Consider the following 12,606-nt stretch of genomic DNA (forward strand, 5'->3'; position numbering starts at 1 on the left):
ATGAAACTTTGAATCTCTCTACTGAAACTGCCACAACTCCCCCCTCTCTTACACACACACACACACACACACACACACACACACACACACACACACACACACACACACACACACACACACACACACACACCTTTTTTGCAGCTGCTCACCTGTACCCAGCGGGCTGGAACAGGTCCTGGTATTCTCTTTGTTGCAGATGTACCGCCCACACTCAGATCGTGTTTCACTTACTGGAGTTTTTAGACTCTCGTGATCTCATCTAATCATCGTTCTCAGAAGCGTTTGCTAAATTAATCCTTGTAGTAAGATGTGAATGTGATTATGATCCAGGTGATGTGGTCTATAGTTGGTCGTTTCTGTCCGACTGTTTGGAATAATCTTAGTCCAATTATGCACTTGAATGCAGCACACATGAGTGGATCAAATGGATCCATCATAATATTCTTTAATTAAAACTCATTCAAGTAATATCATCTTGTGCACAGTAGGCCTCCTGAAAGCATAAATGATCTCTGAGGTTGAGAACGTGAAATAAATCATCCATGTGTATAAAACACTTCTACATGTGTTCAGACTGAGGTCCCCTGATTCTTCAATCTGGTTGATCAGTCTTGGCCTTTAAAAAGACTTCAATTTCACTTATTAATGGTGAAAGATATGATCCCTCTTTCAGCCGTGACTCATGATGTGGGCGACCGTGGCTCAAGAGTTGGCAGTTCGTCTTGTAATCGGAAGGTTGTCGGTTCAAGCCGGGGCTCGAACCGACGGTCTCGGTCGTTGTGTCCTTGGGCAAGACGCTTCACCCGTTGCCTACTGGTGGTGGTCAGAGGGCCCGGTGGCACCAGTGGCCCCAGGGCAGCTGTGGCTACAATGTAGCTGCCATCATCTGTGTGTGAATGACTGAATGTAGCAGAAAGCACTTTGGGGTCCTCGGGGACTAAGTAAAGCGCTATACAAATACTATTTACCATGGCTAAATGTAACTTGTGTTACACTCTTTTTTTCTGCCGTTCCATTCGAACCATTCATGCTTACAGCCCCTTTGTCCACCTACCATCACATGTGGTGTGACTCAAAGAACCTAAAATACTTTTTTTTTTCCTTCCAGTTCATCCCCTGGTCTTTTCAGAAAATCGACATCATGGCAACCAAAACAGCTGGTGAGTCCACTCACATGTTATTGATCAGCAGTGAGGACTTTGCACTCACACCGTCCACAGAGAATAGATTTAGAGAGTAACTGTAACATCTGTTCAGGTATTGGAAGTGAAAGTAAGCAACAAACAGGTGCAGCAGCAGGGTGGAGCAGGATCCAACTGCCATGATCACACTGTGCTGCTGGTTTTAGGAGCAACGTTGGCTGATAAACATATCCAACATGCTCACAGTTCTGCCAACAATAACAACTTACAAGATAATCCAGTGTAACACTATCTGTACTTACCAAAGGTTTAATGCTTGGAAATCAGGATTGTTGACCTTCACTAAGCATCAGTATCAACAGTTTGACCACAATGCCTAGGCCCAAAAATCACACAGTTGGAATCAGGTTGCAAGAATTGAAATGTGTCCCAAATATCTGGATCCCATCAGAGGCTAGTTTCATAAAGGAGATTGGCAATAGAATAGAATAGAATAGAATAGAATAAAATAGAATAGAATAGAATAATCCTTTAATGGTCCCACAGGGCAGAATTTGGTTCTAACAGCAGCAAAAAAAAGCCCCACACATACAAACAAAACAGGACACAGTACAGAAACACACTAACTATATTAAAAAATATATTAGCTCAGTAGGTAGAGTGGTCCATGATTCCATGATCGGAAGTTCGGGGATTCGATTCCCCTGAACAGCTACCCTGAGGTACCCCTGAGCAAGGTACAATCCCTACACACTGCTCCCCGGGCGCCCAATCGCTGCCCACTGAGTGAATGGGTTAAATGCAGAGAGGAATTTCCCCACGGGGATCAATAAAGTACTCTTTCTTTCTTTCTTAAGCAGAATCAGCAGAATCAGCATACTTTATTAATCCCTAAGGAAATTATGTGGGTTACAGTTGCTCCAGTACAGTAACAGAAACAGACTAGACTATTTAAGAATACAATATGTTAAATATTGCTGCTGTTTTAATTCCCCGCGGATGTTGGGTCAAACATCGCACTGCTGCTCAGCACTGTCGCGTGTTTAACTCCTCCACTGCTGAGCAGTTTTCAACAGTTTAGTTAAAACTAAAACTTTAAAATCCCGGAGTGTTCATGCACACAGACTGAGAACCTGAGCTCATGGTTTTATTCCACTTGTCGGACTGCTTTGGACACTGTGGCTCCATTAAAAACCAGACTGCCTAAAACTAAATCTAAGTCCTGGCTGAACAGCACAACCCGAGCTGTCAGAAAACACTTATCTGACATTATTCTGTCAAACTGTCACAACCCGCTTGTTTTATTTAAAACCATTAACTCTGTTCTTGGTGCACCACATACTGAATGCATCGAGCCCTCGTCTGCAGCCTGTGAAATTTTTTTCCCCTTTTTATTGAGGTCTCCTCCACCAGGGCTCACATGTCTCCTTGTGCTCGTGACCTCTCAGTCACTTTAAAGAAGACTGTTGGTTGTTTTAAGCCTGCAGGGCAAATGATGCTGTCCCTCCTCGACTCTTAAAAGAGATGCTACCTACAGTTGGGCCTTTGGTTCTTGAGCTGGTAAACCAGTTTGATGTCAGGTGTAGTCCCTAAAGATTTGCAACATGCAGTAGTCAAACCCCTGATTAAAAACCCTGCTCTTGATCCTACAGTTCTTGTAAATTACAGGCCTATCTCCAAATTACATTTTCTTTCCAAAATTCTTGAAAAGATGGTTCACAGCCAATTAATGACCTTCCTGGAAAAGCAAAATGTTTTAGAGGTTTTCCAATCTGGTTTTAAATCCTTTCATAGCTCTGAATCAGCACTTTTAAAGGTTTTGGGTGGGCATTAGGGGCACAGCACTGGAGTGGTTCAGGTCCTACTTGGCGGGGCGAACTTTCTGTGTCAGTCTCTGTGACCATGTGTCGTCCTCCGCTCCTCTCTTGTGTGGTGTCCCACAGGGCTCAGTTCTAGGCCCCCTCCTCTTATCTTTATACTGCTTCCTCTTGGTACTGTACTGAGAAAACATTGCATTTCAATCAATCAATCAATCAATCAATCAATCAAGGCTTTATTCGCCACATGCAGGTTGCCCCACTATACACACACAACACAGACATTACACATAAATGTCCACAGCACAACATTATGGAGCACGTGACAAGCCGCAGGGTTGGGTAGGGGGTGAGGAGTAGTCCGAAGCAAACACAGCGGCCATCCTTTTCCCTTTTATGCTGATGACTGTCAGATCTATGTCCCTCTAAAGGAAAAAGGCACATACTCCACACAGCCATTACTTCAGTGTCTTGATGACATTAAGGCTTGGATGTCTGTTAACTTTTTAAAATTCAATGATAAAAAGACAGAGGTGATGTGTTTTGGTAGCCCCACTGAGACCCCAATGTGTATTTAGATACCTTGGCCCAATATGTTAAACGAGCTGTCACAAACCTGGGGGTGAAAGTGGACTGTGATCTGAAGCTTGACAGATTAACTCAGCTAACTAAAATAAAGCCAATTCTTTCACAGCAGCACTTTGAGACAGTGATCCACGCCTTTGTTAGCGCTAAGTTGGATTACTGTAATGCACTTTATATTGGGGTCAGCGCATCATATATTACCCATCTACAGAGGGTGCAAAATGCTGCAGCTCATCTTTTAACTGGCACTTGAACGTTTCAGCACATTTCCCCTATTTTAGCTTCACTTCACTGGCTGCCCATTCATTTTAGGATTCATTTTAAAATTGTTTTATTTCCTTTTAAAGCTCTCCGTGGCCTAGCACGATCTTATCTCTCTGGGCTGCTACAGCTTTACACAACTATCCACTCTGTCAGGTCAGCTGATCAGCTGCGCCTGAATGTACCCAGGACTGGACGTAAACTTAGAGGAGATCGTGCTTTTGCTGTAGCAGCTCCAGAACTGTGGACCGATCTGGAGCAGACTCCCCATACTCCATGTTCACAAAACACATCTAGACTGGTTTTGCAAACTCCCATGCACCTTGAAGTGTCCTCTAGAGGGTAAAGAGCTGGTCCAGTGCTCATAATTTGCGTTTAAGCTGATGATTCATTAACTAAATTCCAACTTTATCCCAACTCTATACTGTCTAGTGTAAAGACAGTATAAACAGTTTAGTATCAGTGTAGAGGATGGACATCAGTCAAGAAAATCTACTGAAGCTCATATTAAAGATTTTTGTGAGTTGTGATATTTTTCCCTCTTAGGGTTTCCCCACCCGCCAATATAACCCTTGACTGTACTCATTTCACTGTTACCATTTACAACAGGCAACAGAAAATAGTTATTGTTTTAAAGCTATCATTCAATGCAGGTGTCCGAGATAACAGATTCAAACTGAGTACATTCATTAGAATTTAGATTTATGCACTAACATTATTTCATTGTTATATTAGTTTAGCACAAGGTTCAGTTACCTTTGTATGAAAATTGTTCATAGAAATGTTCTTCAACAAGTTACTTTTTACTTTCTTACACTGAGTACATTTCAGAGCCTGTACTTTTGGACTTTTACTTGAGTAAAGAAGTTGCTTCATTTCTTCTACTTAAGTAAAGAAAGTTTGCACCTTTGCCACCTCTGTCCAACAATATCAGGCCAGTGCCTTTAAAACCTGCCCAGAAGCCTATCCTCCTTAATAGAGAGCTGACATGGCTGTTCAAACTTAGCCCGGCCCGTCATCAAGAAACCATATTTGAAAGTGAAACTGCCAGCGCTATCACTAAGCAACCTGTTTTAAGACAAAGTTATAAGTGATTATTTCTCAAGTGATATGATTAACAATTGCAAACTATGTAATGGAATGTGACGTAAATATGTGTTTCATAATTTTTGATGTAAAATAACTTTTTTCTAATTGCAGCACGTGAACTCAGGATAATGCTGTTTGGAAAAAGTAATGACAAGAAATCAGCGCTGGAAAAGCTCCTCGTTGGGAAAAAAGAGTCTAAAGGTTTTGGAGGAAAGCAATCTGGTGCTGCTTCTGGAGAGAGGAACAGGAAACCTCCCACAGTTGTAAAAACACCCAACATCTTCAGTCTGCCTGTGAATGAGCTGTTTAAAGTGATGAAGAGCTGTGTGAGTCTCTGTCCTCCTGGACCAAATGTTCTGCTGCTGTTAGTCAAACCTTCTGATTTCACTGAGGAGAACAGACAGACTCTGAATTTGGTCCTGAGCTTGTTTGGTCAAGATGCTTTTAATCACTCCATCGTCATCCGAACGCATAACGAGGAAGGGAATAACTCAGTGGATAAACTCATTGAAGAATCCAAACAAAGGCAGCAGTTCATTAACTTTGACAGGAAAGACTCCTTCTCAGATTCCTCTGAGTTGATGGAAGAAATGAATGAGATAGTGAGTAAAAACTGGGGAAAATATCTAACGTTAAAAGAAGAGGCTAAACCCAATCTGAAGTCCAGTCTGAACCTGGTTCTGTGTGGGAGGAGAGGAGCAGGGAAGACGTCAGCAGCCAAGGCCATTTTAGGTCAGACTGAGCTTCATTCAGCCTCCAACTCATCAGAGTGTGTTAAACATCAGGGAGAGGTGTGTGGACGTTGGGTTTCCCTGGTGGAGCTGCCTGCCTTGTATGGAAAACCTCAGGAGGCAGTGATGGAGGAATCACTCAGGTGTATCTCCCTCTGTGATCCTGAGGGTGTCCATGCCTTCATCCTGGTCCTACCTGCAGCTGCCATCACTAATGAAGACAAGGGAGAGTTAGAGACCATCCAGGATGCATTCGGCTCTCGAGTCAATGACTTCACCATGATTCTGTTCACTGTGGACTCAGATCCTACAGATCCAACTGTTTTAAGCTTTCTAAAGGAAGACAAGGACATCCAGGAGCTCTGTGAGAGCTGTGGAGGAAGATCAGTTGTTCTCAACATCAAGAACAAACAGCAGATCCCAGAGATGTTTGAGATTGTGGACAAAATTAGTCAGCCTACAGGACAACTGTGCTGTTATACAACTGCAACATTTTTACACGCACAAATGGAGAAAGTCTTAAAGCTTGTCACTGGTAAGTAATTTAGATTTTCTATTTCCAATGACCCACTGAGTCCTGATCTAACTCTAAGTTAAATGCAACTGTTTTCATGTTTTAGGTGGTGAAGTTGGAGAACAGGACTCAGACTGTCTCAGGATTGTGCTGATTGGGAAGACCGGCTGTGGAAAGAGCTCTACAGGAAACACCATTTTAGGAAGAGATGAGTTTAAAGCTGAATCAAGTCAAATATCAGTCACCCAATGTTGTAGGAAAGTACACGGTGAGGTGGACGGTCGTCCCGTTCTTGTGGTCGACACTCCTGGTCTGTTTGACACAAGTTTGTCCAATGAGGAGGTTCTAGAAGAGCTGGTGAAATGTGTCAGTCTCCTGGCTCCAGGACCACATGTCTTCCTGTTGGTGATTCATATCGGCAGATTCACAGCAGAGGAGAAGGAGACACTGAAACTCATCAAGCAATTCTTTGGGAAGAATTCTGAAAAGTTCACCATCGTTCTTTTAACCAGAGGTGATGAACTGGAGCGTAGCAGATTGTCCTCAGAGGACTACATCAAAAACAACTGTGATCCTTCCTTTAAGAAGCTGATCTCTGACTGTGGAGGAAGATACCATGTGTTCAATAACAATGACAAACAAAATAAAAAACAAGTCAGTGATCTGATAGCAAAGATTGACACCACGATGAAGAACAATGGAAGGCGCTGCTTTACCAACAAGATGCTGCAAGAGGCTGAAACTGCGATAAGGAAGGAGATGCAGAAGATTTTAAAGGAGAAGGAAGAAGAGATGCAGAAAGAAAAGGAAGAAATTGAAAGAAGATATAAAAAAGAAATGGAGGCCATGGAGAAAAGAATTGATGAAGAAAGAGAAAAGGAGAGAATACAGAGAGAAAAAGAACTCGAAAAAATGAGAAATAAAATTAGAGAAGAAGAAGAGAAGAGAAAGCAGGAACAGGAAATCAGGGAAAAGGAGAAAAGGGAAAAGGAAGCTGAAGAAGAAAGACGCCGACAAGAGTTTGAAACAGAACTTGAAAAGCTGGACAAACAAATTCAGTCAGAAAAAGAGGCAAAAGAAAATGTGGACAGAAAACTGGAAGAAGCCAGAGAAGAGATGAGAAGAAAACAAGAGGAGTGGGAGAAAGAACAGAAGGAATGGTGGGACAAACAACGACAAGACGAAGACAAAAGACGAGAGGAAGAGAAAGAAAAAATGGAAAAACTACAGGAAGATTATAACGAAAAGCTGAAATGTGAAAAAATCAATAAAGAAGAGGATCAAAGAAGAAGAGAAGAGGAAATAAAAGGATTGGAGGAAATTCATAAGAAAACTCTGGATGATCTAAAGAAGAAACATGAAGAGGAAGCCAGAAAGAAAGCTGAAGAGTTCAACCAAGCCCAGAAGAAACACATGGATGATTTAGCAAAACAGAGGGAAGAACATAAGAAGGAAATGTATGACTTAGTGAGACGTGTGACCAAAAAGACTGAAAACTTGAACAAGATCAAGAATTTAATGCATAAACATGAAAGACAAATGAAGAATCAAACTAATGAGGAGGACATAGAAGACCTCCAGGAAAAACAAAAAGATCAACTAAATGAGTTGATGAAAAACATTTTGGGAGAAGAGCTCAGCAGCTCATCAGCCTGCAGCATTTTATGAAATGAAACGTCAGATGTTCTTCTCTTTCTGTCATTTAAATAAGAGAATCTTTAAAGTAGCACAGAAACTGATTAGTGATCATCAGTCTCAGCAATGTCATTATTAAACTACAGGTCATCTAATTCATCTCATGTATAGTAATTAGCTGTTGTTACATGTTACATGCACTTCTGTGTTCCTGAGTTCTAACATTGATTTACTTTTAACCGTCCACTCAGGCTGCTCTGTGGTTTTAGTTCGACTTGATTTGACCTCTGCTTTCGATACGGTTGATCACCACATTTTATTATCGAGGCTAGAACATGCTGTTGGTCTCAAAGGCATAGTCCTATCTTAGTTTAAATCAGATCTCTCAGAGAGGGCTTTCTCCGTTGCTATGGGACAATACTTTTCCTCTTCTGCCCATATCTACTGTGGTGTGCCCCAGGGGCCTGTTCTTGGTTCTACTTTGTTCTTCCTGTATATGCTGCCTTTGGACTCTACTTTCAAAAAATATTAACGTCTCTTTCCACTTCAATGAACTCACCCGAAACCCTGGCTGATTGGGACCCACACCCAGTTTCACACCTTGGCTCAGGCGATTAGAGGATCATCAGGGGTCCTTTTGTCCCTCTGTGGGGGGAAACTCCCACTAGGTTTATATCTGGGACTCTCCACCATTTGACCTTAGAACTGAAGAAGCTTCTCGGATGAGAGGTGAAACGTCTTCAAGTAACTTAAAGAAGTCCAGACGCTTTTCTTTTCAAGCTCCTTTGACTGTTCACTTTACAAACACGTCAGATCAGATACAAGGAGCTGAATTCACGACACGCCGAAGACCAAAGAGAAAAAAAGTGGCTCGTTTATTTCACTGAAATGTCATGTGACCAACTCAAAACGGTTCTCTGTCGTTTGTTTGGCCCCCACGTGATGGTGTGTGTGCCCGATGACACCAGGGCCTGCTTCTAATGAGACGACCTGTGGTGTCCTCCCAGGTCTGGACAAGGCATCACTGAGTTCCTGGACAGTCTGAGGTCCAACCTGATGGTGTCAGGTGGACAGAAACATAATGAGGTGCTCTGTTGGATTTAGGTCAGGCGAGCTTTGGAGCCAGTCAGTGATATTCATTTATCCTCCAGGAAGTGCCTGCAAACTCTGTCCACATGAGGCCGGGCAGCGCACCAACGTAGAGTCTGCAGTTAGTGGAGGATTTCATCTCCGTACCTAATGGCAGTCAGGGTGGTGGTATCTAGCCTGTAGAGATCTGTCTGTACTTCCCTCCATGGATTTGCCTCCCAGACCATCACTGAGCCACCAAATCACTGATACAGAATCATGTTACACAGATCGTGTATGTCGATCGCTCTCCTTCAAACATCTGCATCAGTGCAGGCTAATGTCTGATATCTGGCTGTCATCTGACTGTTGTTCCTCCTCTGCCTGTTCATTTTCTCATTAAAATAAACATTAATAATCATTCGTCCACTGTCACTTGAACGCAGCATGCATTTGTGATCTTGTGAGAAGCTGAGAGTGTGAAGACGATCTGTTTGTCCGAGGCGACCGACTCTGCACGCACAAAGATCGCAGGACCTGTTCTGGCCTGCTGCTGTTTGCAGCTGCAGTAGCACCAACGCAGGAAGAGTCTGACGATCAGAAACATTCATCAGGACAACAGATTAAAACAGCTGAACCAGTTTCATCAGGTGAACGATCTACGTGGAAGTTTTTTGGGTCATTATCCATCTGCACTGTAACACTGGCTCCACCATGTTGGTCTCATGACGTGGTTTCCTTCAGATCATTGGCTGTTTCTCTCCTCCCGTCAGTCCGGTACTATCGAACCTTGGCTTCGTGTGTTTGTCACACCTTTGGTCTGTTGTCTGAGTGTATCTGCTTCTGTTGTCATAAACATGACTAAACTGCCAGTCAGTCAACTGTCCAATTACTTTTGACACTCTGAAAATGCTCGGCTTTGTTTTTTAAACATGAATAAAAACTTTGGTTTAAGATCCTCTGCAGTGACGAGCAGTCATCAACACAGTGTCGTTATTCAGATACTAACAAACTTATCTGTCTCTGTAAACACCTGAGATATCACAGAATGAAGCTTTGAGTCGTAGCAGCACTTGGACCTGTGGAGCAGATGGCTGAGCTGATGTGCTCGAACACGTCTGAACACTACGTGTAGATAACATGCAGGGACTTGAAGCAGGGCAGACATTTAGAAGGTGAAAGTACAAACATGTGGCCGCGCTGTGTGTAAATATGTCAATAAAAACGGAGCTCAATTTTCTCATAAATAAATATTTTGTTCATTTATTCTCTAAACGGTTTAAACTGGAAAATGCACCATCTTAAGAAATATATGAGCGCAAACCTTGACACGCCTGGACCGTCTACTCGTGTCGTTTCTCCATCACCCTGGTGGTGGCCTCTGACGTAAAGGGACAAAAACGACAGCTTGTAAAATAATAAACGCCAGCGTGCGTCTAGGAGCTCAGAGATAACGTAGACACTCGGCAGATATGTGCGGAAAAGCTTTTTCATTGACAGCCTTCGTTTTCAGCAGGACTGCGTAGCAGACGAGTCCAGGTGCCAGCTGCAGCCTCCAGCTGCTGTCTGAAACTGAGAAACTCGACATTTCAAAATTGAGCCGGCTTCACCTCTCAGCGGCTGATTCACCTCATCGACAACCTTTTCTGCCTCCTGCGTTCGTTGGCTCGCTGTGCTTAAAAAACATCATCTTCTGAGAAGAAGTTTTGTGGAGCTCAAAAGAGAAATACAATCATTTTACTCAGATCTAAAAACATTTATTGACCAAAACAACTTTAATGTGAATCCTTGGAAGTAAAACGATTCTGTTTCTGATCGTACACGACTGCTTCCTGTTCTCAAATGTAAATGAAGTACACATCTGTGTGGGGTCAAAGCTGTGTGCTCAGAGGAGACGATGAGGCTGAACGGACCAATCGGGATGGAGGCGACGACTCAGGTCGAGCCCTGCCCCCTGGTGGTCATTTGGTGGCATCAGCTGGTTAAGCTGCAGATTAAAAAGCATGTTTGAGATAAACCGAAGCACGAGGTGAGTCGACACAGAGCTGCGGCTTTAACGTCATTCACGGACACGTTTAAACACGTCAACCTGACAGGAAGCTTTTTTTCAATTTCTAGTACTTTAAAAATATTAAATATTTTCTGATATTTTAAAATATTTTAAAAACTATTTAAAAAAATATGGTTGTTGTAATACTTCTGGAATAATTTAGTGGGGATAGTACAGATACAAGAAATTAAAGGTTTTCAGTACTAATTGTAAGACTAATGAAATGAATCAGTGTTGTTGGTATTATGCAGCGTCCACAGTCACATGATTTGGATGTGCAGGTTGTGTTTGATGTGTCAGCTGTTTTATACTCAAACCTATTGTAACATAATTACACATTTACAGCTGTTAAAGTCCTCTGATGTACAATAAAAAAAAACCTTCTTACTTTAGAATAAAACTTATAAACCTGTTTAATGTTACGATGACCAAAGCAGCGCTGCTGGTTTCAGCTTCACTTTTCATCTACAAGTTCATTTAAAACCAAAAACTTCGTGTTGAAAAACAAAGATTCGATTATTTAAACAGGTTACAAGTTTGTCCTTCTTGCTCGGCAGTAAATATTTTTACAACTTGAGATCACGTCATGGAGCAGTGACTCCATCACATTCAGCTGTTTTGTGCAGTAACTTTAAGAAGATGTTTAAATGTTTACTTTCAAACGCTGAAAAGCATCTTTGGGCGTCGATCTGAAGCCTCGACCAGCGCGTCACTGAGCCGTGTGGATCCTGATCCAGCAGGGAGACCTTCCCTCTGCTGTGGCCTGTTCTAAGCAGCCCGATGTGAACCTTCAAATTTTACCCAGAATGCACTTTGTGAAGTTTTCTCCGGTGAATCAAATCGATCAAACAGCGATGCTCGTTCCTAGGGATGGGTATCGTTTAGGTTTTATCCGATACCGGTGCCAAACCGGTACTTTTGAAACGGTGCCGGTGCTTAAAGAATAGAGAACACAAAATTGGTCCAAAAACCTCTCATGTTCAGCTGTTTTTTTGTAAAAAGATAACAATGTTAGCCTTTTCTGCAGCTATGTGGCATATATGGTATCACTCTTGGCTGGAAGCAGTGCTTAATCAATGGAAAAAACACAAACTTTGTCCTAAACCTCTCATGTTTAACTGTTTCCCACTTTTTCTTTGGTCATTTTAGCCTTTTTGTCCAGGGTGAAGGGAGTATCTGCCATCAAACAAGAGGACAGCCGCATGTAACTATGATGATGTTTGCTAGTTCACCTTACATGCATTAATGTAATAACGTGGTTAGCCTACTCAACGTAAATTAGCTACTCACGCAGAGAAGAACGGCTGCTGCTGCCATCAAATACGGCGCATTTCTGGGCTTTTAAAAAAAACGCTATGCGTCGCCAGGTGTTTCATCAGATTCGAGGTGTTGCCTCCTTTGACAGTATCACAGTATCAGCTTAAAGCACTTGTTGCTGCTGAGTTTGCATCTTTTGCTGTGAAGTACAGACAGACTTTGACCGCTTCGCCTTGGGCATTTTTAATCTGTAGCTCTGCTCTAAAAGAATGTACGTACCTGGCCCCGCCTACTATCCTCGGAAACGTAAAATGATTGGCTAGAAGTGTATCACAGCTCAGGAAAAAAAAGCACCGAAATGTGCGCTGCTTTTCGGTCTGGTTACTACCGTTTATGTCAGAACCGGTGCCATGACACCGGTACCCATCCCTACTCATTCCTGCTCGCGTGTCGGGGG

General features: G+C 42.6%; 1 protein-coding gene across 1 annotated transcript; it reads left to right on the plus strand.

Annotated features, from left to right (window-relative positions):
• The first annotated feature begins 1,141 nt into the window (after positions 1-1,141).
• On the plus strand, positions 1,142-7,807 carry LOC146621895 (GTPase IMAP family member 8-like). Its single transcript, XM_085367606.1, has 3 exons — positions 1,142-1,160; positions 5,006-6,160; positions 6,246-7,807. Exons 1-3 carry the CDS (start codon positions 1,142-1,144, stop codon positions 7,805-7,807), a joined length of 2,736 nt encoding a protein of 911 aa, XP_085223732.1.
• Positions 7,808-12,606: the final 4,799 nt, after the last annotated feature.

The sequence above is a fragment of the Diplotaxodon limnothrissa genome, linkage group LG12 (genome assembly GCF_057381915.1).
Source record: "Diplotaxodon limnothrissa isolate DT_005_m linkage group LG12, D_limnothrissa_male_GT1.1, whole genome shotgun sequence".
Lineage (NCBI taxonomy): Eukaryota > Metazoa > Chordata > Actinopteri > Cichliformes > Cichlidae > Diplotaxodon > Diplotaxodon limnothrissa.